Below are 27,684 nucleotides of genomic sequence, written 5' to 3'. Positions count from 1 at the left end.
ACGTGGTGCGGCGCCAGGTCCAGCCTGTTGCTGATGCTGCTGCTCGGTGTTCGTCATGGAGCTGGAGCCGCGGAGCTGCCCCGTCCCGCCGCGGCTGCTGCGGGTGCTGCTGCAGCTGCTGCTGCTGGGCCTGAGCGCGGGTAGGTTCGGGCGAGAGGCGCATCAGCAGCCGATGCCTCCTCTCCCCAGGGCTGAGGAGAGTTTGTTCGTGGGTTTGTGCTTTTAAAAACAAATCTCTTTTCTTCGGTTCTGATGTTGTGTTTTTGAATCTCTTTTTTTTTTTTTTTTCCTTCAGTCCAAATTCTTTTCTACCCTTCTCTGGGCTCCGGGAGGTGTGGTGCGTCCTTTGTCCCCTCTGGCTAGGCAGCAGCAGTTGTGCTGCTTTGGGGTGTGGAGAAACTGCTGATGGACGAGGTCTCCTCAGACCCGAGGCCACCGCGGTTTCCCTGCCGTGATCGGCTGCTAAAGGCGGTCACAACGTCTTTTCATTTTGAGCTGAACCATGCGGTCGAAATGACCCTTGATCCTACCACGAGTGGAACATTTCATTGAGATAAGGTCTTTTCCGTCTGCTGAATCAGAAAAGGCAAGATAACTTCTTCCTCCGCCTTCAGCCTTTTCGGCGAAAACAAATTCGTGTTTGATATGATGACTTGCAGGCTGATCTTTTCTTCTTTTCATTTTTATTGGCTCATCAAATTGTCTCCCCGTCTGAATGAAGAACTGAGAGTTGCGGTCTTAGGCAAGTTGCTTAACAGTTTGCCCTTTTGTGAATCCGGGATCATCTGACCGTTCAGCTGTGTCTTGGAAATGGGGTAAAATATGCACTCACCCCCCACTCACCCCCCACTCCCTGGCAATGACCAGGGAGAGGAGGAGGGGCAGGATTGTCCTGTCATTTTCAAGGAGATTGCAATGCTGTGTGACTTGTGTAAAGAGAGAGAGAGAGAGAGAAAGAGAGAGAGAGAGAGAGGCATCAAGTCTTCCATGTTCTACGGCTTCTGTAATGCTCTAGCCATCATGTTTTGCTCCTCAGGCCACTTTCTGGTTTTCTTAATCTCCATTCTTACCATTTGCCAAACAGCAGCATCTCCTCCTCATCTACCCCATCTCCACTCTGTTGGGACATTTACTTGCCAGGGGCTTGAAATCTGAGAAAGAAGAAAGTAGAAGCAGAAAACTTAGGATACCAATGACGACCACACTTCCTTCACCTTTTAACATCAACCTTTTTTAACCCACAGAATAGTTTTTGAGAAAAAAAGATACTGTAACCTGGAAGTTGTCACTTTACCAGAAGGCAACACAGAAATGTATTTAACCTACTCTTTTCTGGTACATATTTTGCAGATGCTAGAAAAGTTACCTAAGGAAAATTGGGGTTCATAGGGTTAAAGTATATATAATATAATGTAATATAGTAATGTAATAGAATATAATTAAATATATAATATATTTCAGGGACTTGTGATATATTTTTGCCAAATTGCCTTCCCAAAAAGTTGTGCTGGTTGAGGGCCCCACTCACAGCTCCTTTTGAACACTGAATATCTGCTGTCACTTTTTATATATTAAATAAGTGAAGATTTTTTAATGTTCTCATCATTAATATTCATATCTTTGAATATTAATGATGTTAACTATTCTTTTACATATTTATCAGACATTTATTTTCTTTTTTAAGTTATCTCCTCACAGTCTTTACCATTTAACTGTTAGTTTTCAATTTTGAATTGATCTATGTAAGAAAAATCACACTTTTTCATACTTGTTGCAGATCTTTGTTGCTTGCCTTTTATTTTTGATATTCAGAAATTTCATTCAGAAATTTAACAATTCTCTGTCCTCAATTCTGTTGATTTTTTTTTTTTTTATAATCTCTTGGGTACATTTAAATCCCTTCCCTATCCAAAAGTCAAAAATATTCAACTGTATTTTAATATCATTTTTAATATTTTAATTTTAAAATCTAAATACTTGATCCACTTGGGATTTATTTTGGCTTATAGTGTTAAGAGAGGACCTAAATCTCTATTTTTTTTCCTCTAAAAAAGCTAACAGTTGCCTCAGCACCATATATTGAATAATCTTAGCCCCACTAATTTGTGTTGCCTCTATTTCATACTTATTGTTAAAAGTCCAAATATCACACAAGGGCGTAAGGAAAAGAATGAAAGCCCCCAGCCTCCTCTCCCACTATTAAGTTTGGCTTGTTTTTTTAAAACCGAGTTTTCCTTACCCCCACAATATACTGGGGTAGGCAAATAGTCTAAATATAAAGCAACTCATCTCTAGCTTAACATGGCCACGTCTACCAGGCTTGGGATTTATCTGGACATTAGACGATCTTCAGGAAAATCAAGTTGCACTTCTGTTTCAGGAGCTGTCATCAGCCAGCCTGGAGAGGAGGGCAAGGAAGTATGGGATTACGTGACGGTGCGCGAGGATGCCCACATGTTCTGGTGGCTCTATTATGCCACCAACCCCTGCAAGGACTTCTCAGAGCTTCCCCTGGTCATGTGGCTTCAGGTAAAAGTGGCTTTGCTGCCTGACCTGGGGTTGAGGTCAGGTTTCCCCCACTTTTCTTGCTGTTAAGGGTTCAAGGTAGCTCAGCAGTTTAGGAGACCTGATTTGATTGTTCCACGGCCAGCTGTAGGTGTCCTAGGCCTGGGACCTTGGCCTCCTTCAGAGGCAGGCTGAAGGATGGTGTAGCCATGGAGGTAACATCAGGGGGTGAGTGCCTTTTAGCCCTTTTTAAAATTTTTTCAATTGTAAAATATATGTAACATACAATTTGCCATTTTAACCATTGGCATTAATTACATTCTCAGTGGTGTGTACCCATCACCATTGTTGATTTTTAAACTTTTTCGTCATTGCCAGGGTCTTCTAAATTGGGTCCAGGCAGTCGCAGGAACCATTACGGAAAGCTCCTGATGATACCTTTGACTCTTGAAAATTGTTCTGAAAGGTTCAGAAGCAAAGCCTGAGGTGCCCTGACCCCCCACTTCCTCTGCTTCTTCCTCTCCTCCTCCTCCTTTTCTCAGACCCTGACTCCCTGTCCCCAGGAAAAGCTGGTCTTTTGGAAGGACAGGCTCCCAGTCCTTTGCATCTTAGTTGGAATTTTAAGCTCACGGCTCTCCCTAAGGGTGTTTGTATTTTAATCTTAGTCTCTGATTGTGGGACAGAAGGCAGGAAACTCCTTTAAATGTATTTTGGGGGCAGGCTGAGGATCCTTTCTGGTATTCCTGAAATATCAGTCAGAGGTGGCCCACACCCACCTGGAAGGCCAATCTCTAGGGTGATCGGAGACCCCTGCCTAGAGATAGAGCCTCTGAAAATGTGGCCCTGGCCCTGCCGGGGCTCCTGGTGCTCACCTGCACGGGGTGCGAATGTCGCTTCCTCCCACAACGCAGCAGTAAATAGTCAGCCTCTCGGGGCCCAGGCCGTGCAGACTTTCTGGTGGGACAGGGCAAAGATGACCAGTGTGCAAGGAGGGGCTTTCTCAGGATTATCCCATCTGCCTCCTCAGGGAACTAGAGGTGAGGCTCAGTGGATGTGCAGCTATGAAAATGCCTCAGAAGAAGAACAATTGTGTGCCAGCCCAGGGAACTTCTGTCCTCCTCGGGTGGCCGGAGGTGAAGGTGCCACAGTGGACAAGTCAGGAGACCTGGGGTCTAAGCACTTTCCTGCCACTTCTCCAGGCCTCAGTTTTCTAAACTTTTTATTAACCAGCAGAACTTTCTTCACCCCCAAAATGAAAGCCTACATATGGGAGTCAAAGCAGATAAAAGCAGAAATGCTGTGACTTGGGTGTGGGGAGGACAGAGTCCTACCCATTTGCCTCTGCTTTGCCCCAGGCTGCTCCAGAGGCACTTTTGCTGCTGTCAGGGAGGCAACTTGAAAAACACTGAATTTCATAGATTGCAAACTGTCCTTTTGGTTGACAGCAGCAGAGAAGGCTTGATGTTTAAATGTGTTGTAGCCAACATTTTAAACTCAGGAAATGTCCTTTCCCTTTCCCACATCAGGAGATCAAGCAGCTTTGGACCTGATTCCCTGCCGCCATGCTAAGGAGTGGCCGCCCCCTTTCATTAAGGGTGATACTGATCAAAAGCAGTGGACTCTTTGCCCAATGAGCTCAAATAACCAATTCCTGAGACACCTTGGTTTCAAAGAGAGAAAGAATTTATTGCTAAGCAGAAAGCTGGAGATCAGATGGCTTATTGGCCTAAAAGTCTGTCTCCTCCATCTGTTGTAACATTGATAATTTTATAGTAACAAAAGATGGACAGGTTTTCAGATAATGAGCATAGTGGCTCTAGAGGTTGTAATTAGAAGTGATGTAATTATTGAGCATGCTCAGATTGATTATGTACTTAGTCACAGAATGTAAAAATATGGTGGCCTTAATATGATGATGGGTGTGATTTTTAGTATTATAGTGAGGTATAGGTCACTTACAGGTTAAAGTTTAAGCTACTGCATATATCAGGCTGTCCAATTTTGGTTAGATACCGTTTTGTCTAGCAAAACAGATTTGGAATTGGGGTGTGTTAGTTCTGAGCTGACTTAAGGTCTTTCGTGATAAGACTCTAAAGTTGAAAAACAGGATAAGAGGGTATAGGTGAGGGTCAATTGCAAAGTTTTTACAATCACAAGATAAAGGCTATATAGTTATACAGTCTATCAGAGATCAAGGCAGCTGGGTTACAGTTCAGAGATTTCGGGTATTTATCAGAAAGTAAAAAAGACTCATCTATATAATGATTCAGTAATCATAATCATCCCCTAAATCCTCTCAGTTACAGGGGCAGGAGCCCCAGCCCCCACCTGGTTTGCTCTGCTCTGTGGCAGGGCCTGCTGCCTGGCCCCTGGCCAGTTTGTGGCCTTTGATTGGGTTCCTTTGAGCTGAGATGCTATGAGAAGGTTATCAATTTGTAGACACTAAACTGCTCTTTTCATTTCCCCAGAGGCCCAAGGGAGAAGTAAAAGGATTATGGTTAAAAAAGAAATATTTAGTTTAGATCAAAAGATGTATTTTAGCAGCCTACTGAGCCAGAGAGCAGTGACTTCTCTGTAGGGATCTTTGAGAATTGAGGTCACTTCATCTGCGTGGAGTATTGAGCTATTTTAGGACACTTTCAAGTCTTTTAAGCATTTCCATTGGTCCACATTTTAGTCACTGGATAGCCACAGGCTGTGGCAGCAACCAATCCCAAAGTTCTAGACAAAAAAAATTTTGCAATAGGATGTCCTCATAGAGAACAGAGGTGATCCTCCAGCCAGCTTCGCATTGCCTTGAGGGGTGTGGGGTCATTTGCCGCCACTATGGCTAATCAAAAGCAAAAAGACCAAGCCCCCTACGATTCCCAGCTTTCCCCTTTCGCTGCTCCTATCCCTATTGCAGTAAATACACTAGGAAAAAGGGATTCAGCTTCCGTTCAAGGGTACATATTGGTTTTATTTGTTGCACATTATGTCATAAGCATTTTTTAATATGTTTTTCATAGTTTCTGATTTAAATAGTGACATAACATTCCATCCTGTAGATGTGCGGTGATGTACTAACCCTGTACAGCCAGGTCCCACCCTTACTTTTGTTGTTAAAAATAGCACTGTGGTGAACATCTCCACCTAGTTCATGAACTTGTTTTTACTGAGTTAGGAAATCTTAAGATACAAACTGCATTTAATTAGAGGGATATATGCATCCCAGTTTTATCATGTCTAGCTTGTTGTAGATTCAAAGCATTATAAATGTCTTATAAAGTCTTTTCCTGTTGGGGTCCTCTTGCAGTTGTCTACCCTTAATCCTGACTCTGCCTTGCTCTTTTTTTCTTTTTTTTTTTTTGATGTTTCCCTACATAGATTGCCCTGGCTCCTGTTTCCTCTGAGCCCTTCTGTCTGTCCCTTTGCATGTCTTCCTCCCTCTCTGTCCTGCTTGTGCACAGGAAAGCAATATCCTTTTTTTCTAGACCCGAGGCTTGCCCCTCACCTCAGCTGCTAATGCTTTCCTCATAATCCCCCACCCACATCCCCAGCTTAGCTGGCACCTGAGATTTTGCCCACAAAAGCACTGATCGGCCTTTCCCCTGACCATTTTCCGGAAAGGTCTACTCCCATCACATTCAGAAAGCCCACCCAACCTGCTTGCATTCTGCCCCTTGCTGCTTCTTCTCTCCCCGCACTATAAGCCCATTGGACCCCTCAGAACCTTTGCCTCTCCCCATGTCTGCCCACCTGCCCAGCTTCAGTTTGGAATCCCACCTCTCCCTGCCCCCCTGGATGCCCACAGTGTCAAGTGCTCCCTGTCTTTGAACTTCGCATATGCTACATTATATCCTGAGAATCGACTTGCTCAAGAGGGGTGGAGAGTCAGGAGGCTGGCAGGGTGACCCAGGGCCGGGACTTCCTGCTCATTTTTGAAACTAGAGGGATTAGGCAAGAAACTCCTTTAAGGTTTTCTAGTTGTGAAGTCAGCAAATCCAAAGATAGGCCAATGCTCAAGCTCAAGAGAATCGGGGGTAGGAAAGTTCCCTTGAGGGAGTTTAGCCCAGGTCTGTTCCCTTCACACAAAAGGGATTCGAGCATTTATGAGCGGAGCTCAGTGTGTGCAGAAACCGCAGCCACTGGATAGATGGTGTCTTTGCGCATGGCTGACCCAGCCACCCTAAATCATAATTGTGTAGTCAACGTGGTCTTCAGTTGTAATGACACGGATTTGATAAAAATGTTCTCTGGATTTATTTTTGTTTCTCTTCTCTTCCACAGGGAGGTCCAGGAGGTTCCAGCACTGGATTTGGAAACTTTGAGGAGATTGGGCCTCTTGACAGTAAACTCAAACCTCGAAGAACCACTTGGGTACAGTGAGGTTTGCCCCTAATGGAAGCTGTGGGGTGCTCTCTGAAACTGAGCTCTGTCTGGCCTTTCCTCAACTCTGGGTGGGGTCACAGATTTAGCAATAAGGCCCAGTCTACCCTCCCCCTCTGTCTTCCCCGTGTAGACAGGCCTTGGGCCCTTGTCCACAGGCTTCCCCTCTAGGGCACCTTCTGGCATTTCTTAGAATAGCTTAGCCCATGCTCATCTCTCTGGCCTTCCCCGACTCTTTCTGTCCACTTGCCTTCAGAAACCTATTCTTGCAGCCACACTTTGGACTTTATCATTAACCCGCAGATTGGCCATGTCAGAAATCTCAGATCCAGGATCCCACCACCTCCACTCCTTTCCTCTTTCCTACCTATCTTGACTTTGTCAAGATTTCTAGACCCTTGCCTCCCCCCCTTGTTTTTTACATTTTAAGCTTTATTGTGATAACATACATAACATAAAATTTGCTATTTTAACCATATTTAAGCATACAATTCAGTGGCATTAATGACATTTACAATGTTGTGCTATTATCATCACATTCCATACCAGAACTTTTTATTCTTCACAAACAGAAACTTTGTACCCATTAAGCAATAACTCCCCATTTCCCCATTAAGCAATAACTCCCCATTTCCCCTTTCTGTCTCTATGAATTTGCTTATTCTAGATATTTCACATAATGGATTCATACAATATTTGTCCTTTTGTATCTGGCCTATTTTACCTTGCATGATGCCCCACCCCCCACGCCCCCAATCTGTCATTGACATCTCTGCTTCCCTGCCCTCGCTACCACCCTCATTCTAGCTTCACTTCCTTCCCTGACTGCAGTCTGCTCAGCTCACCCCTTGGCTCCCTTATCCTCCCCTCTTACAGCCCTGCCAAGCCCAGCCATGGGGCAGTCTCCCGACCACCTGCCCTGCCGCTGCCCACAGCCTGGGGGACCCTGGCTGCCTTTGCTCAGGGCTGCCCGGCCGTCCTCGGCTGTGGGCTTCTGGTCAGCACCTGCTGCTGTGTCTGTTCTCCCCTTCCAGCAGGACCCCTCCTCCAGCCTTCCTCCCTCACCCGGAGCTAACCCGACCCCGGGGCTCACAGAGAGAACAGAGCCAACACATATGGCCAGCTCCTTTCTGCCCTCGCCAGTAAACCTATTTACCTTTCTGCCCCTTCTCACCAACTTCTTGCCCATCTCAAAACAAGGGACCCTCATCCTGGCTGAGGTTACTTCCTTAGAGACTCCCCTTTGGCATTTAGTCCCTTTCTGTTTCTTTGTGTTCTCTAGTCACTTTTTCCCCTCGGAGTGCAAATATATGCAAGTGTTTCCCATCTTAAGAACAAACTCTCCCCCAGTTACACAAGCCACTCCAGCTGCTACCTTTTCCTGAAAGACTTGTTTGTATTTCCTGTTGCTTGTTCTTTACCCTTCATTTATTCCTTCATCTGGAGCTTTCCAACCCAGTTGCTGAGATACTGATCCCGGGGCTGGGACTGGGGAAGGAAGAGGAGGGTGCTGGGGACCCGATACATTATCTCTAGGTGCAGCGTACATATTATCATTTCCTCCTGGCCTTAAAAAGGCTGGGAAGCACTGTCTTACTTAACCTTGCGCTCTGTTCCCATCACTCTACTAGACCTGTTGTCCCCAAGGACAGGCTGGCTTCCTAATTCCCAAGTCCATGAGGTTCTTCTCAGTGTTCACCTTAATCAGACTTCTTTGCAGCACTGTTGGCCATTCCCATTTCTTAAATGCTGCTAATTCCCAGCTCTCTGCCTTGGTGACATTCTCTTCTACATGTTCTCTGGGCAGCCCCATCCTTGCAAACTGCTTTAATGTCACGTAGAAGCTGATGACCCCAAGTCAGTTTTCTTTTTTGCCCCAGAACTAGTTTTTTGGTTGTCTCTTGGACACCTCCATGTGGATATCTCACACACATCCCCAACTCAACATGCCCTAAACTGACTTCTTTATTCTCTGTCCTAAAGCAGACCCTCTGTCTGCCCACAAAACCAGCCAGCTTCCTGTTTCTCTTGTGAGTGGTGCCATCTTCCACTCAAGTGCCTAAGCCAGAAACTGGAAAGCTATCCTACTCTTCTCCTGTCCCTTACACTCCCATCCAATCAGTTTTACCCTATTTTTTTTTTTATTAAATTCAGTTTTATTGGAATACATTCACACACCATACAATCATCCATGATATACAATCCACTGTCCACAGTATGAAAACTAGTTATGTGTTCATCACCACAATCTATCTCTGAACATTTTCCTTACATCAGAAAGAACCAGAACAAGAATAAAAAATAAAAGTGAAAAAAGAACACCCAAATCATCCCCCCATCCCACCCTATTTGTCCTTTAGTTTTTATCCCCATTCCTCTACTCATCCATACACTAGATAAAGGGGATGTGATCCACAAGGTCTTCACAATCACACTGTCACCCCTTGTAATCTACATTATTATATAATTGTCTTCAGGAGTCCAGACTGCTGGGTTGGAATTTGGTAGTTTCAGGTATTTACTTCTAGCTATTGCAATACATTAAAGCCTAAGAGGTGTTATCTATATAGTGCATAAGAATGTCCACCAGAGTGACCTCTCGACTCCATTTGGAATCTCTCAGCCACTGAAACTATTTCGTCTCATTTTGCATCCCCCTTTTGGTCAAGAAGATACTCTCAGTCCCACGATGCCGGGTCCACATTCATCCCCGGGAGTCATACTCTGCATTGCCAGGGAGATTTACACCCCTGGGAGTCGGATCCCACGTAGTGGGGAGGGCAGCGAGTTCACCTGTCGAGATGGCTCCGTTAGAGAGAGAGAGGGCCACATCTGAGCAACAAAGAGGTACTCTGGGGGAGACTCTTAGGCACCATTACATACAACTTTAGACTCTCCTTTGTTTACCCTATTTTTTTTAAAAACAGCTTTACTGAAATATAATTCACATACTATACAATTCACCCATTTAAAGTGGTTTTTAATGTAGTCACAGATGGTACAGCCATCACCCAAATTTTGGAACATTTTCATCAGCTCAAGAAGAAACCCCATATCCTTTAGCTGTCTGACACAATTCCCTCCATCCCCCATGCCCATCCCTAAGCAACCGCTATACTACTTTCTGTCTATAGATTTCCCTATTCTGGACTAACATATGAATGGAATCATATAGTATGTGGCCTTTGGTGACTTGTTTCTTTCATTTAGGATAATACTTTCAAAGTTCATCCTTATTGTAACATGGATCAGTGCTTCATTTTTTATGGCTGAATAATATTCCATTATACATAGGTACTCTATTTTGTTTATCCATTCATCCATTGGTGGGCATCGGGTTGTTTCCATTTTTTGGCTATTAGGAATAATGCTGCTATGAACATTTGTGTACAGGTTTTTGTGTGGACTTATGCTTTCATTTCTTTTGGGTATATACCTGGGAGTAGAATTGCTGGGTCCTGTACTAGCTGTATGTTTAATACCCAAACGTTTTTAATGTTCTTCTTCTACCACCTCTTCTCCATCTCCACTAGTGAATGATTCAGAGTCTCCCCTCCGGTCCACTTTCCACCCTGCTCCTTGAGTGATACTTTTCCAGTGTGGATCAGCTCCAGATTTTGGGGCATAATCTGGCCGCCCCACCTACCTTCAGCCTTGTCTCCTGACACTTCCCCAGTCACATCTTATCTTCACGCCTCTGCCTGGCAATTTCCTCAGCTTGGACTTTATTATTTGGCTACCCATTCACATCCAGCTCACCGTACTCACATCTACTGCTATTTAAGACAATGCAGAATCTCCCCTTCCCCCTCCACCTCCTCTTCCTCCTTCTCTTCTTCTTTTGGCTTAAACAACAAGCATTTATTGGTTAATGGTTTTGGAGCCTAGAAATCCAAAATCATGGAGTCGACAAGGCCATGCTTTCTCCCTGAAGTCTGTAACATCTGGTGCTGGCTTGCCACAATCCTTGGGGTTACTTGGCCTACATCTCTGCCTCCTGTCACATGGCCATCTCTCTCTCCTTATGTCTACTCTTTGGGTTTCTGCTGACTTCTAACTTGTGGCCTTCTCTTTGTAAGGGCTCTAGTAATATGGATTAAGACAGGCTATTATTATTCAGTTGGGTCATACCCAATTAGGATCTTAAAAGATCCTTCTCACAAATGAGTCCATGCCCTAACTCGTCTTAGCATATTCAAAGATGCTACTAACAAATGGTTTCACACCCACAGGAAATCAGATGAAGATTAAGAACATGTCTTTTGAGGGGGTGCAGAATTCAACAAGATTCATACATACACTATAGGATCACCTCTTTAAGGTCCCCTTGAAGTCCTTTGACTTTTTTGTCTATCTCTTCACTGGTTTTCCTTTAGTGCCATTTACTCACTCCTGCCTCAGGGTGGTTGTACATGCTCTTTCCTCCCCCTGGAACACTCCGGAACTCAGTGCCAACTGAAATGTCTCTTCCACTCAGTGACAGTGCAACACTGGCTCCCAGAGCTAAATGGGGCAGCATGGCTGGTGCATCACTAAGGATCCTTCGAGTCATAAAATTCCATAATTTTAAGCCTTGTCGGAAAAGGCAGTGGAAAAAATTCTGACAGGGCCAATGTGGAAATTGGATTCATCTTGAAAAATACTGATGTGTGATATTCAGGCCTGGAGTATACTCTCACTGCTCCAACTTACTACTCAGACTGACATGCTCTGATGTGTTAACATTTAAGACATTTGTGTTTTGTGAAAAGTGACAACTTAGATTCTTTGATCTTCATATATCTTTCAGTCTTCCCTTCTTGTCTCCCCTGCTAATATTTTTCTTTGCCAAGTCATTCTGTCCTTCATTTTAAAAACAATCCCTTTTTAGCAATAGGATCATAACCACACTGATGTCCTCACTTGTGTGGTTTTTGCTGAGCTTGAATAAGATGCTCAAAAGATACTTGGTGGCCACATGACTGATTGCAGCATTTGGTTTTCCTCTGTGGTATGTAGCTCCAGTCGGCCAGTCTCCTGTTTGTGGACAATCCTGTGGGCTCTGGGTTCAGTTATGTAAACAAGAGTGACGCATATGCCAAAGACCTTGCCATGGTGGCTGCAGACATGATGGTTCTCCTGAAAACATTCTTCGATAGCCACAAAGAATTCCAGGTGAGCCGGGAGTCGGGAACAGGTAAAGAAGGGGCTAGCGGAGCAGTACCATATCAGAATCAAATTAAACATTCCCAAGGAGTCAATGCCCCTGATTTCAGAAAGAAGCTTTCCAGGTCCAGGTTAGGTTGTGGGCCTTTGTTTGTGTTGTCTCTAAAGGAGATTTTTAGCTTCAATGACCCTGAAGTTAGTATTCTACTCAGAGATGGGGAAAAGACAAAAGCAGACTTGTTTTGTCTGACCTTTTCATGCAGTAGAAATTTGAAATGAATGCGTGTGAATTAAAAAGCATTCACGATTTTTTAAAACTTCTCTGTACATTCCTTTTCTTGCCAGATGATTCCATTCTATATTTTCTCAGAGTCTTACGGAGGGAAAATGGCTGCTGGCATTGGCCTAGAGCTCTATAAGGTAACAGGGAAGATAACCTCATTGTTTTGGTTTTGGATAGAAAACTGAATATGTTACTTTTTTTTATTTTTATGTACTTTGTATAGGATCTTACACATGCAAAACGAGTAGGTCTGTATATTGTTAAACAAGAAAAGTTTTAAACAGAACAGTGAAGGTTGCCCTACCAGACAGCAAAGAAACCATAAAGCTACAGTGAGTAATACAGTGTGGTATTGGTATTGCAATAGGCAAATAGATAAATGGACAGGGTGAAAAATCCAGAACCATCAATATCATCTATATATCATATGTGCACATAAATATAATCATTTACAAATACATGTGTGTATCATTCATATATGCAATCATGTATCTGATAAGGCGGCATTTTGGATCATTGGGGAAAGGATAAAATATTCAATAAATGCAGTGGAAACAAATGGTGATTACTTTGGAAAATAGTAAAAGTTGGATTCTTTGCCATGTTTAAATACAAATTCTAAATGAATTAAAAATCTAAACATAAAAATTCTAAGAGCACTTAAAAAATATAGAAGAAAGTTTCATTCTCTTGGGTAGGAAAAGCTTTCCTTCACAAGATGAAAGATCTGAAAGTTGCATGTGAGATCCTTCTTGGTTTCGCTTTCAGGCCACCCAGCAAGGGAGCATCAAGTGCAACTTCGCTGGAGTTGCTTTGGGTGATTCTTGGATCTCCCCTATTGGTAAGTAGGGGGTTTGGGGGCTCTTCTTTATTCTCCTTTCCCCATCCTTCCCTGGGACTTTTGGGCTTTGTTGTTCATATTTAAGAACAATGCAGTATTGGCCTGTCTAGGAGGTGCTTTAGCTCCATGTTATATATTGCAGTTATTTTAACTACTTTAAATACCTTCTTCAGATGACTTTTTTTTTTTTTTTTTTTTTTTAGCATTAGCTAAAAGTCTCAGAGATAATGTAAAATAATAATGATAGTGGTGCTAATGAACATTCTTGCAATGTACTGATATCAGTGGCATTGGCATCAATATTTTAGTATATAATGTTAAATTTGCTGTTGGGTTTTCACAAGTTGCCTATCATGGTTAAGTAATACCCTTCCTGGTTAACTTATATTTTCATTAGAAATGAATTCTGAATTTTCTCAGAAGACTTTTTAGCATCTGTGGATTTAATCGTGTAATTTTGCTCCATTGATTTTTGGCATAATGATTTTTTTTTTAATTGTTCTGTAATTTTGAGCTATCCTTATGTTCCTAGAATAAACCCTACTAAGTCATGGTAATGTTAAAAAAAAAAAAAAAAAAAAAAGAACAATGCAGTAGAATTTTCTTGGTCCTTGAAGAGTATTTGCCTCAGAGGCAGCTGAGAAATTTGGGGATGAGAATTCATTTACAGAGCACCTACTGTGGGCCACGAAGGGCTGAACTGAGTTCTGTTATTTGATTCTCACACTGAAAGAACAAAATTCTACAGCTGAAGACATTCTGAAGGCTCGGAGAGGTGATGTAATGTGCATCTGACCTACAGAATGAGTGGCCTAGTGAGGATTCAAGCCCAGGTCTGTCTGACTCAGCTCATCCCCTCCACCACCCCTATGCTGACACCAGCATTTGGGGCGAAATTCCCATCTGTTGCTTAAGTCAGTGGTGAGATGAGGTTATCATCAGGTTCTGCAGCTCAGAAGTTCATTGATTCGTAACATGAGCAACCTTGTTGGAAGCAAAGATAAGAGTCATTTATATGAGACATCCGGGGTGTGGCTTCAGGAACCTGTACCCCAGCATTCTTCACCCTCAGCACTATTGGCATTTTGGGCTGTATAGTTCATTATTGTCGGGGCTGTCAGCCTTGGGAAAAGGGCTGCTGTTTGTTTTTCCTCCCTGGATGGACTTCATAGGACATCGTGAAACTGCCGAAGACTTGACCAGAGGCATGAGGGTTCAGCATGTTCTTGCCAGAGATCTGACTCCAAATTACAGGGCTGGTCCTCACCCTTCCGCAGCGGGGTGTCCTCACAGTCCCATAACAAACCTGAGCACCTTGCAGTGTTATATGCAATCATTTAATTCTTGCAACCACTCCATGAGAGGAATGCACTTATTATCCCAATTTTGCAGATGATGAAACAGACTGAGAGAGATTGAGTAATTTCTAGAGTCATCCAGCTAACATGGTAAAGTCAGGATTCAAACCCAGGCAGCAGGCCCTGGAATTGTGCCCTTAACCACTGCTCTACACAACTTTACAAGACTGGTTCGTTTTAGCCTCATGTCTTTGGAAATGCTGTTTATCCTGCTCAGAATCTATTGACTGTTGTATTGGACAACACAGGTGTAGAACATTTCCACCATTGCACAAAATTCTGCCAGCACTGGTCTAGATCAGAGGTTAGCAAATTACTGGCCCATCTCCATCCTGGCTGCCTATTTTTGTCAATAATCTTCTATTAGAACACATCCATGCACACTTGTCTGCATCTTGTCTCTGGGTACTTTCTCCCTACAGCAACAGAGTTGAGTGGTTGCAACACTCAATTTCTGGCTTGAAAAGCCAAAAATATTTGCCATCTGGTCCTTTACAGAAAAAGATGGTCAAATGTGGGTCTGGATCAAGCAAGGCATGGGATGCATAGAATTGCAAGCCATTTTGCTTTTGAAGAAATGAAGGCAAAGGCACAGGCTTGGAGATGAAGCTGGAGAGGTGAATGATAGATAACTAGGCCACAGAAGACCCAGTATACCCACATTCCTCGGGCTGTATTCAGAAGAGTTATCAGTCCAAAGGTGGTATCCAGAGGACTCCATTATTGAGTTGTGGAAGTGCTGAACACTGGCTCCACCTCCTGGTGGTTTATGGGCACATTAAAGCTACTGAGAAGTCCTGCAGTAAAGAAATATGTTGTATTTTGTGTATCTTCAATGGTGTAAACACCAAACAATCACTTTTTCTTCTAAGACACAGATTAAAATCCTACAAAACTGGGATGATTTTTTTTTTTTAAACTGAGATGATTTGAAACATACTTTGAGAAACTCAGCCTTAGGGAGCCATTGAAGGCTTTGGAACAAAGTTGTGGCATATGTCAGATGTGCTTTATAATAATGACTGAGGTCCTGGATACTTTGTTGGCACCTCTTTATCAATGGCACTTTCCTTGCCTAGTGTGGTAATTGCGAATTTGTCTACACCCAGGCCAACTATTCTCTTTGAGGACTGGTATTGTCTTACTTATAGTTATTATCTTCTAAAGCTCCTTTTCAGCTTCAGGCCCTTAGTAAATGCTCAATATGTTCATGAAGTAGAAATACATTGATTGACCATATAACCACAGAAACTTGAGTTACCATGAGTCTTCTTCCTCAGCTAGTTCCTTGGTAGAAGCTATTGGCTCCAAACAGGAAGAACAAACAGGATACAGAGTGAGGGCAGGGAAATATTTTGAGCTTTGAAAAGCCTGAAGAAGCGTGCAGATAAGAGCCTCCACCCAGCCACCCAGAGCGTGCTTGTGGGGATGCCATCACTGGCCATGACTCACTCGGCTGGGCCAGGATCAGGCCAAATTAAGGTGCAATTATTCCTCAGTCAGCCAGAGGGCATCTCCCACACCCTCATCTGGGCTCCCAGCCCTGAGGTGTCAGCTGGTGTCCTGTGTGGGCATGTCGAGTTAAGGAGCCTTCAAACCCAAAGCAATCAGGTTTCCTGCCTCTGTCTCTTCCTGCTTTGGAAGGAAAACTGGTTAGGTTTTCCTCTGGAAGGACAGAGCCACAACAGACTCATTTTGTATCTCATTTGCCTCTGTGTGTATCATTTTGTATCTTTGTACCTTTAGATTCGGTGCTCTCCTGGGGACCCTACCTGTATAGCATGGTGAGTAGGTGGGTCCTCACCTCCAGCACCCTCTGGGGGAACAGCTCAGTGGGACTCTTCTGGCTCTGCCCTCAGTTAGGAGGAGGCCAGGCAGGTGTGCAAGGTGGCCGGCATTCCCAGCATATTGACGTCTTTACTTGCTCCTTAGGGACTATCGTTTATAGCAAATTGGGTATCTTAAGCAGCAGCTAGCTTCAGGGACAAAGAAAAAAACATCAGCACAGTTATCCCACTTCAGGTACAAGAAACAATCTATTTAATCCCCCAACTTTTTAATATGAAAATTTTCAAATATGCAGAAAAGTTAAAGATCTCTGCCAACCACCCATATACCCACCACCTAGCATCAGTTAGCAATTTGCTATCTTTCTTTCACCAATAAATGCATGTATATGGGTTTTTTGCTTAATTATTTGAAAGTATGTTGCAGACATCATGAATAAATATTTATGCCTAACAAGTTTAACATGTGTCTTCTAAAAATGCAACCATTCTCCTATATAACCACATGTTCTTATCATACCTAAGAAAATTAACAATTTCTTAGTATAGCCTAAAATCCAGTCCATTTTCAAATTTCCCCACTTTTTCCAAAAATATATTTTATAGTTGTTTTTTTTTCAAAACAGATTCCAATAAAGGTTCACAGTTTACATCTCGTGGTTATAAGAAACATTATAATGCAATTTTATTGAGTTATATTCACACACCATACAATCCATTCCAAAGTATACAATCAATGGCTCACAGTATCACTCCCTAATAAAGTTAGCAGGAAGCAGCTAGATATTAACAAACTTTGTAAAGAATAAAGCACAGTAACAATAGTAGGTGATACCATTATTTTTGCTGCTAAACTGAGTAACTGAGCACTTTCAAAAGTAAGGTCCCTTTTCTCCTTCTACCCACTCCTTCCCTCATCTCAAGCCCAGTTGCAGCCATACCAGGTTCATGTCCTTAAGTATTAAGTGAGTCTTTGTCCTTGGTTTGCATTCCAGTCTCTTCTGGATGACCAGGGTCTGGCAGAGGTGTCCAAGGTTGCAGAGCAAGTTCTGGATGCTGTAAATAAGGGGCTCTACAAAGAGGCCACCCAGCTGTGGGGGAAAGCAGAAATGGTCATCGAACAGGTAAAAGGGGACTTGCTTAGGGGCCAGCCTGCTTGGCTTTTTACCATGGGTACAGGTCTTAAAAAGGAATCAGGTGGTTGGTGTTATCAGAATCAGGGTCTATCCTGAGTGAGACTCTCCCCAGATCTGGAAATGATTACATTTTGTATGATAAATCTGATGGGTCTGAGCAGTGAGGCAGTGGCCCCTTACAGAATCAGAAAGCCACTCAGCCCTGCAAGACTTGACTGTCCCTCGACTGAATGTATGGATTCTTTAAGAAATAATATGTCTTGCAGACGGGAGTATGTGGTTTCAGGCCAGTATATGACTGTAATTCTATGCTTGCCAAGCAACCTTCTGACTCCAGTGAGCCGGGGGGGGAAGAGTGGCCTGGCAAGGATTACAGCCCTCCCCTTGCTGTGAATTAACACACAGTCTCTTGGTTTCTTTCTCCTGGAGCATTGGGAGCTCAATTCACCCGCCCCCAAGAGAGTGGACTGACACAGCTGGCTTCTGAGCATTCAGAGCTGCATTTCCTTCTGGTCCTGGCAGATTTGTAGAGTTAAAGATTGACCTTGGATAAGATTAGAGCCAGTTGCCGTGCTGCTTTGAAACTTTGATAGTTGGCCAAAAAAACCCAAAACAACAACACACAAAAAAACAGCCAAATATCCTTTTGTATTTCAGAACACAGATGGGGTGAACTTCTATAACATTTTAACAAAAGGGACACCCATGTCTGCAATGAAGTCGAGCCTAGAATTCTCGCAGAGCCATCTGGGTGAGTGAAACTTGAAATTGTTAACTCTGCCTCAACCTACAAGCAAGAGGAAGTTGATTCTTTAAAATAGCTTTATTGAGGTATAATTTACATGCCATAAAGTTCCCCTGTTTTAAGTGTACAATTCATTGGTTTTTAGTATATTCACAGAGCTGGGCAGCCATCACCACAATCCAATTTTAGAACGTTTCCATCACCCCAGTAAGATGCCGCATGCCTGTTTGCATTCAGTTCTTGTTTCTACCTCCCGTCCCAGGCAACCACTACTCTGCTCTCTGTTTTTATGGATTTGCCTTTTCTGGACACATCATATAACTGGAATCATACAATCTTTTGCATCTGTCTTCTTTCACTTAGCATGTTTTCAAAGTTTGGAAACCAACTTTTATATAGCAAATTACAAAGTCACTTCTAAAGCGTGAGTCTGTTGTCTTTCAGCTTAGCCAGGTTCACTGCGAATGCAGAATGCCTGGCACCCTACCTCCATGAGAGGCGTCTAAATGCTGCATGAGTCCTCCAGATTCTCGGCTCATTTCCTTTGGCCATTTGGATAATCCAAATGGCTCCAAAGTGCACTGAATGCAGCAATCAGCAATGATAAAGCATCTCCACTTTCAGCATGTCTCTGACTCTCTTCCTCCATCTCAGGTGAATCAGGGTGACTCTTTACATTTTCCAGCCGAAACCCTCCCTCTTGCGGCACAGAATCCCCAACAGCTGAGAAGATATGTCCTCTTGGTTTTATTTCCAGTCCTTTGTTTCACTGTGTACCAGTTTGGTTTTAGTTCATCTTTGTCAGCGCCACGTGAGCTGCCTACAAGAAGACGCCTTAAGTGAGCTCATGAATGGTCCCATCAGAAAGAAGCTCAAAATTATTCCTGAGGATCACTCCTGGGGAGGTATTTATGTGACCTAATAAATCGCTGTCTGTAGAGTATGAAGGATAAAAGAGGTGCAAATTCGAAAGCCTTCTTTTGTAGAATGGGTTTTACTGGTGTGATGGCACACTGCAAGTAGAATAGTGTTCCTCTCTGCATTTTATAGGTGAGTGAACAGATATGGAAACAAGAAAGGACATGCCAAAGCTTTGTTCAAAATAAGGGGTTGATGGGGAGAGATATGAAATGTGCTTGGTTATGAGTTGATAACTCATAACCAGGTGTGGGTCCCAGGGAATTCTTATGTTTTCTTTTGCACAAGTTTGAACTTTTCCATAATACAAAATTAAGATTAAAAAGCCATGCCCAAGGTCACAATTGGTTGCACATGTGACTTACAGGTAGAGGTCCTTTGTAGGGTGACAAACACACCCATGTGCTAGGACAAGTTCTGACCAGCTCTCTCTGGCTGACCTCCCCAGGCAACCTTGTGCCAGATGTGGTCCAGCACCCACTGCATTCTGGCCTGAAGTGAGGGAATATTGGAGTTCTTAGAGCCCAGGGCTGGGTAAATCTCTGGTAGTCCTGTAGGAGGGAGGCCTTGGGCAAGTGGGACCCCCAGGTGCCTGTGTGGGAAACACCCCAAGCTGCAGAAGTTTTCACTTGTGTCCAGATACCCCAAGGCTGTGGTCAGGCGGCCCCTTCCTGGGGATGCCCCTTAACTGCTGAGCGGCACAGGGGACACAGGCCACCCTATCCCAATCCACAGTCACCAGAGGGCCTGGTATCTCCTTATCTCCCTCACCATTAGGGTTTTCTAGAAATGAGGGAAAAAAGTTAATTAGCTCAAATACAAAGATAGACTATGGTGTCAGAAGCTGCACGGGATGGCTGCCACTGTGGGTAGCTGTCATGGCACTGAGAAGAGAGAGGTGTCAGGGGTCACAGGAGGCCAGCGTGGGGACTCTCCAGAGCACATCTTTTCAGTCCTCACAGCTCCACTTCCCCAATTATCTTTATGTCGGTATTTTCCAGCCTCAGCTACCATGGTTATAGGGACCTTCTCTGCCCAGTGTGGCTGGATGGGCAAGGGAGACTACATATTTGCAGAGGATCACTAAGAGAGAAAACTGTCTCTGGCTGCAGATGTGCCTGTATATGGTTAAGAAAGGACAGCTTGGTCCTTGGCCAGTACCCCCAGGGTCTTGAGTTCCAGTCTGTAGTAAAGCATGCCAAGCCTAGCCATTTTACCCCAGAATGTTTCTTAGCCTCCCTGAGCCTCATTTTCTTTAACCGTCATACAAGTTAAGACTCCTTAGCTCCCAGGGGAGTGATGAAGAGGGAATTGATGTTGCTTATAAAGTGCTTGCTTAGCAAATACATGGTAGCTGCTGTTGTTACTCTTGTTGTCTAACATCACAGTGATGATGGTAATACTCAGGAATCCAGCAGCAGGCTGTGCCGAACATATCCTCTCTTTCCCAGACCTCGACAGCTCCATTGCTTTATTAGGGACCAGCTCTGAATGGAGCTATCTGAGTTGGTTTATCACCTAAGGCAGCCTCACTTGTTCAAAACTTAAAACTAAACTAATAGTGGCCCAAGCCCAGTTTCTTCCCTGCAAGTACCACCTAAAGAATGTTTTCTGAACTTCTGTCTGCTCTGTGCTTGGGCAATTACCTTCTACAGGTTTCAGTTCCTCATTAAAAATGGAATGTGCTGTCATCACGAGCTCTTGGGTGAACGGGCCATGTGTGCTGCTTATGCTTCTCCGTTCCACCAGCTGAGGCACGAATTTCTGGGCATTTAGAGTCACTGTTACGTGCTGCACAGTGGGTACTCCTAGGTGCCGCAGCCCAGGATGCTCACTCTGAGTCGAAAGGAACCTCTTGTTCTAGTAGATTCTGAACCTCTTGTTCTGCAAGATTCCAAGCTGCACTCCTTTTGCACGTGCAGATCAGTCTACAAGTGTCTTTGAGAACATGATGGGGGACTTCATGAAGCCGGTCATCAGCATTGTGGACGAGTTGCTGGAAGCTGGGGTCAATGTGACCGTGTATAATGGACAGCTCGATCTCATTGTGGACACCATGGGTAGGAGCAGATGTCATGGGTTGACTGGAAGGGAACTGGCCTTGGACATGTCATTCTTGGGGGAGGTGGCATTAAATTCCAGAAGCAGGCTATTTCCTGTTACATCCACACCCATCTGGCCTTGACTCTTTGAAGAGGGGGAAGTTGCATTCAACTGTGACCCTTCCAGGTTTTGAGGCCCTTAGGTTTGATTTTTAAAAGAACACCACCACAGAATTAAAAGAAAATTTCCACAGAAAAATTTAAAAGAAAGAACATTTTCCTGGCCATTGGGCAAATGCACCAGTTAACTGGAGGAAAACCTAGTTTTTGTGCAGGGTCACTGAAGATGTTAAGCCTTGCAAGGTGAATTAAAACTAAACCCTGGTGACTCTCTAAACCTGGGGACCCAGGGAAATGGTCTATGTGGAGTCCTAACAGGTACTGCCCTCTTGTGCTGCCACCACATGCTCACCTCTGATTTCAGTAGGGCCAGAGAGGGGCTAGGAGGCACCTTCTTAATGAGGGTAGGTGGTCTGCCAGGTCAAGGCACTTCTTAAAGTCAGCGGGATTCAGTTTTCTTGTGACTTGGAGGCCAAGGGCACCAAGTACCATTTGAAAAGTTTCTGCATTTCTTCTTTGAACGGCCTGGGGCTCCATGCCCTGACTCTGCATCCCTAGGGCTTCTAAGAGCTCCTGATATCCCTGCCAGCCTCCAAAGAGGCCCCTGACTTTCTTCCTCAAGAGCATCTGGTGGTGGGAGAGTCAAGGCAAAACAAACAGTGTTGCTTCACAGGCAGAGGTTTTCCAGCAGCGAGCCTTGGTGTTTAAAGTAGGCTCTGGAGGTCCAGGGTGTCGGCATCGTAGCTGCTAGCTGTGCAGAACCTCAGGCACCAGACCAGACTGATTGAATCACCGTCTGCATTTTAGCAAGATCCCAGGGCGACTTTGGGGAAGCACCAAGTCATAGGGCATATATATATTTATATTTTTCTGCTCTGCCCAGCTCTTTATTTTTTTATTTTAATTCCATTTTATTGAGATATATTCACATACCATACAATCATTCATGGTGTACAATCAACTATCCACAGCACCATCATATAGTTGTGCTTTCATCACCCCAGTCTGTTTTTGAGCATTTTCCTTAAACCAGAAAGAATAAAAATAAGAATTAAAAAATAAAAGTAAAACAGAACACCCAAATCATCCCTCCTGTTCCACCCTATTTTTCATTTAGTTTTTGTTCCCATTTTTCTACTCATCCATTCATTTACTGGATAAAGGGAGTGTGATCCACAAGGTTTTCACAATCACACTGTCACCCCTTGTAAGCTACATTGTTATACAATCGTCTTCAAGCATCAAGGCTCCTGGGTTGCAGTTTGATAGTTTCAGGTATTTCCTTCTAGCTATTCCAATACACTAAAACTTAAAAAGGTGTATCTATATAGTGCATAAGAATGCCCTCCAGAGTGACCTCTCGACTTCATTTGAATTCTCGGCCACTGAAACTTTATTTTATTTTATTTCTCTTCCCCCTTTTGGTCAAGAAGATGTTCTCAATCCACGATGCTGGGTCCAGGCTCATCCCCCAGAGTCATATCCTGCATTGCCAGGGAGATTTACACCCCTGGGAGTCAGATCCCACGTAGTGGGGAGGGCAGTGAGTTCACCTGCCAAGTTGGCTTAACTAGAGAGAGAGGGCCACATCTGAGCAACAAAGAGGTACTCAGGGGAAGACACTTAGGCATAATTATAAGAAGGCTTAGGCTCTCCTTTTCTGCCCAGCTCTTAATGTTCAGCCCTCTCGTTGTCTTTCTCACCAGGTCAGGAGGCCTGGCTCCGGAAACTGAAGTGGCCAGAACTGCCTAATTTCACACAACTGAAATGGAAGGCCTTGTACAGTGAACCGAAAGCTTCTGAAACATCCGCTTTTGTCAAGTCCCACAAGAACCTGGCTTTCTATTGGATCCTAAGAGCTGGGCACATGGTGAGTGTGAGCCAGCACTTGTTCTAGACTTAGAGTTGGTCTGGGGGTGAAGCCACGGGCTGCTGATTATGTGTGTGCTGGATTGGCCTCATAAGCAGAGCTTCAGGTTTTAGAGTGTTTGGAATTCTCTGACTAAATACTGCTTATAGTGCTTGATTCCTTTGAGCCTGGAAACTCTTATTTAAAAATTACATCCTCATAAGAGAATTAAGCTGGGTCCTCTTTACTCATTAGTTTATGTGAATTTAATAAGTTACTTTCCTCTTAACAGTTTGCCCTGAAGGAACAGGGTTTTAATGGGGGAAGAAGGGAGAAATTGTCTGTCTTTGACAGAGAAAAAAACCAAAGCTAGGTTCTCAGGAAACTGGGTCACCAGAGCATGGCACAAAGCAGGGGGTGGGGAGAAGGAAAGTCTTCAAGCAGTGCTGGCCCCAGAATTTCAGTTTAGAAGAGGCTTTGGATGCAAAGATGGACAGCCAAAGAAGGTTGTCCCACTGCTGTGCTTGCACAGCGTACACACTATTTCCCCCAGGATGTATGTTAATTGAGTGGCTTTGCATGGGCTGAGGGAGGTTGTGGAGGGCTAGATCCATCCCAGCCCCACCCCCAACACTCACACTTGCAGGGGAGGAATGCCTAGGAAACTGGTCTTAAACCTCTGTTTGCAGCAAGCATATAGTATGTTTACTTGGATGGCTGAAGAGGTTCTGGTAGAGATTATGGGGGGGATCAAAGTGTCCTGCTGCTCCTTGGGAGCATTAGTGGTTCTCAACCAGGCTTGATTTTACCCCTAGGGGACTGGCAATGCCTGGAGACATTTTTGTTTGTCAGAATGTGGGGAAGGGGGCAATCCTACTGACGTAGGTAGAGGCCAGGGATCTTACTAAAAATCCTATAATGCACAGGACACCTCCACAACAAAGAACTGTATAACCCCAGCTGTCACATTTTGGATTATACAATTGAGAAAACATGGTATAGAGGAAAGGGGAATGTGGGCATTTGATAGACTTGGTTTCGCAGTATTTATTAGCTATCTGTCATGGACGACTTATTCGTAACCTCTCTGACCCTCAGTCTCCTCTTCCATAAAATGAAAGCAATAATAGTCATCTCTTAGGGTTGCTGGGGAGATTAAAATAAGGTACTTGGCACAGTATTGGATACTCAGTTGGCATTTAATAAATGCAAGATGCCATCCCTTTTCCCCTTTCACGTACATTCTTATTTGTCCTCTTCTTAAGATTTCCTGGAAATGAAGAAGCTTTAAGCAAAACCAGAATTTCTCTTTGGTTTGTTTATTCAATGAGCAAACATTTGAGTGTCTCCTAGCTGCTAAACCCTGTGCAAGGTAATGAGAGTACAAAGATGAATGTTGCACAGGCCCTGTCCCCAAGGAGCTCACAGTCTAGAGGGGCAGACAGGCTAATAGACTGTAATAACATGGAGCAAGAGATACCAAGATGGGGGTTTGCCCAGGTAAGGGTACCCAGTCCAGGCTTGGGAGTCTGGAATACAGGGCCCTGAAGGATGAGTAGGAGTTAGTTAAAGAGAAGAAGGTGCTGGAAGTAGGGAGAGCAGTGTGTACACAGGGCCCAGAGGAGACTTCAGACAACTGAGGCCTTGGGAGGGACAGGGGCCAGAGATGAGGCTCAAAAGGTAAGCAGGAGCCACAGGGACTTTGCATATCATGCTAAGGAGTTCAGACTTTATCCTGAAAGCAGTAGAATATCAAGGGGTTTTAAGCAAAGAAATAAAATTGTGGGATTTGTCTAAGAAATAGCATTCTAGCAATAGAAGGGATGGGGCAAGACTGGGTTAGAGACCTAATCTAAGAGGCCATTATGGTAGTACAGCAGGGAGAAAGTGGATGGCTTAGATAAAGAGTAAGAAGGGAGACTTGGCAGGACTAAGTAACTGTATAGAAGAAATAAAGGGTGGCTGCCTGGTTTCTGCTCCAGCGCCATTCTCTGGATAGGGAGGTGGTTTGCACAAACTGCCTGTGAATTTCCTGTAGAACAGCCAAGTGGGATGTCCACAGGGCAATTGAATATATAAACTGAATATATATGGGTCTGGAGTCAAGACAAATATTTGTCATCAGAGATAGAGGTTTGGGAGTCAAAATGGAAAAGGCCAGGGACAGTGCACCGGGGAGCACCAGTATTTAAGGATCAGAGGTGAAAGAAGAGCCTACAAAAGAGACTGAGAAAGGAGTAGCTGAGAAGCAGGAGTGAGACCAGGGTCAGCCCTAAAGCAGGGAGGGGCCTTTTGGAGAAAGAGGGAGTGGGTGGCTGCGTTGGTGGTGAGAACTCAGCTAGAAGACTGACACCTACGCATTATTTGGTTACGCATTAAATGGTTGCCAAGGCAAGCATTTTTTGTGGAATGGCAGAAGACTCAGAAGCTGAATGGAAAGGTTGGCAGAAATGAGTGAGCAGTGAGAGAGTGGGGACAACCAGCTCTTTTAAGAAAATGGAAAGAAGTCGCCCACCCTTTTAAGAAACGTGATCTGAAGAGAGAATGGACAAAGTGGCTGTACAAAGAGTTAAGATGGCATTTTCTTGTGGCTCTACGTTACTGAGTAACTTCATTATAGACTGAGAAAAGGATGGTAGGAAGTCTTTGAGCAAAAAAAAAAATATTGCTAGAGACAGGTTCTTTCAGAAGCAGGTAGGAGGGGAAAGGAGCTGAGCTAATCACAGGCTCATTTCCTTTCAGTTAGTTGTATCTAGAACAAGAGGGGACAACCTGAAAATAACTCTTAGAGACAGTTATTAAATCATCCCCACGTTAAATCATCCCCAAACCGCTTCCCTTTCCGTGGATTAAATGTCTTTTTAGTGTGACCCATCATGCCTCTGCTCCAGGGAGACCGTTGCTTGGCAGGAGCGTCAAGGACAAGGGTGTGCCACGGAGAATCGAGAAGCCATGGAATTTCAGAACTTGGAGGCCATTGGTTTATGGCTGTTCTATTAGCTTCCGTCTGGGGTGCTTTTTCACTTCGTTCCCAACCTAGGATCCCTCCCACACAGAGAATCCTTTTCAGAATATAGAAGCTCCCTTCTTCCTTGAACATTCTGAGTCCCAGCCCTTAGAGGGGAAACATAGATCGGCCCCCAAATGGCATAGAAGGTTCTTTCTGAATGGTGACTTCTCCAGCCCCCTGCCACTCCACGCTGTTGGGGTCCAGAAGAACGTGTGGCCCAGCCCAGGGGTCATTTCACAGAAGATCCCTCTCCCTAAGGGATGTGTCCAGGTGCAGCTGACCTTGCAGGTTGCTATTGTGGAGCTGACACTCTTTCCCGAGAGCTAGTCTCTAGTCTCAGGATATGGTCCCTGAACCCAGCCCTGGGACACCGCTGGGGGCACTAACGCAGATGCTGCTCGGTTCCAGGTTCCTTCTGACCAAGGGGACATGGCCCTGAAGATGATGCGGATGGTGACGCAGCAAGAGTAGGATGGACTGGGCTGCCTCAGTCACAGGAGCGGAACTGAGGACCCTGGTGCTGTAGGAAGCACCACATTCTTCCCTGAATCTGACATTTTGAGTCACGATTGTGAAAGTTCCTGCCGGCATCCATAGAGGACAAAATTGTCACCTCTGCAGCACCTTGGAAATCATGTCTGCTGCTTATTAAACCTAAGATTTTAAAAAATGGATTCATTTTAATCAAAATGAAGGGGTTTAATAGATTAACTTTTTCTCATTATGAAAGTGAGTTATGTGAACTGCAGAAAAAAATGAGGAATGCAGGTAAGCAAAGAACAAAACAAAGCCTATATCCACCCCCTCCCCAGGGATATGCACTATAACCACTTTAGTGGACATCCTTGCAGATCTTTTTTTGCCATGTATACATATGTATTTTTACAAAAAAATGGAATCATTACCGTATATGTTATTTTACTATCTAGTTTGTTTACATACCAGTATGTCCTAAACACCCTTTCATGTCAATAAATATTCTCTAACATTTTAATGTTAGCTGAGCATTCTATTTTATGGAGGTACCATAATTTTCTTTTTAACCAAATACCCATTGTTTCCCATAAATAATTTCTAGTTTTTCACTACCATAAACAGTGTTCTGGGGATTCATCCTGACAGTTGCATTTTTATGCACATGCTTATTTCCTTACAGTAAATTCCTAAAAAGTGATTGTTTAGTCAAAGGATTGTCACATGCCTACTGTTAACATTTTGAGTGGACCCTTCTGGGCTCTTTTCTAGGTGTAAATGTGTATCTTTTTAAGCCTTTTAATACACATTTTTTAAAAATTAAATTCAGTTTTACTGAAATATATTCACATACCATACAATCATGGTGTACAATCAGCTGTTCATGGTACCATCATATAGTTATGCATTCATCACCCCAATCCATTTTTTAACATTTTCCTTACATCAGAAAGAATCAGAATAAGAATAAAAAGTAAAAGTAAAAAAGAATACCCAGACCATCCCCCCCATCTCATCCTATTTTTCATTTAGTTTCTGTCCCCATTTTTCTACTAATCCACCCATACACTAGATAAAGGGAGTGTGATCCACAAGGTTTTCAC

General features: G+C 43.8%; 1 protein-coding gene across 1 annotated transcript; it reads left to right on the top strand.

Moving 5' to 3' along the window:
* SCPEP1 (serine carboxypeptidase 1) lies at positions 1-27,103 on the top strand. The gene is made up of 13 exons (XM_037809459.1): positions 1-140; positions 2,381-2,529; positions 6,775-6,864; positions 11,872-12,027; positions 12,364-12,438; positions 13,070-13,142; positions 16,247-16,284; positions 17,283-17,411; positions 18,081-18,174; positions 18,960-19,073; positions 21,009-21,146; positions 22,955-23,118; positions 26,516-27,103. Exons 1-13 carry the CDS (start codon positions 56-58, stop codon positions 26,576-26,578), a joined length of 1,368 nt encoding a protein of 455 aa, XP_037665387.1. The 5' UTR covers positions 1-55; the 3' UTR covers positions 26,579-27,103.
* The last annotated feature ends 581 nt before the right edge of the window (positions 27,104-27,684 follow it).

The sequence above is a fragment of the Choloepus didactylus genome, chromosome 18, assembly GCF_015220235.1.
Source record: "Choloepus didactylus isolate mChoDid1 chromosome 18, mChoDid1.pri, whole genome shotgun sequence".
In the NCBI taxonomy this organism is placed as follows: Eukaryota; Metazoa; Chordata; class Mammalia; order Pilosa; family Megalonychidae; genus Choloepus; species Choloepus didactylus.
Note: the sequence above shows the minus strand (reverse complement) of the source record. Positions and strands in the feature narration are given on the sequence as shown.

Coding starts and splice junctions, on each gene's coding strand:
- SCPEP1 (XM_037809459.1), top strand. CDS start 56: ATGGAGCTGGAGCCGCGGAGCTGCCCCGTCCCGCCGCGGCTGCTGCGG. Junction 17,412..18,080: donor CAGAAATGGTCATCGAACAG/GTAAAAGGGGAC, acceptor TTTGTATTTCAG/AACACAGATGGGGTGAACTT. Junction 19,074..21,008: donor TGAGGATCACTCCTGGGGAG/GTATTTATGTGA, acceptor TTGCACGTGCAG/ATCAGTCTACAAGTGTCTTT.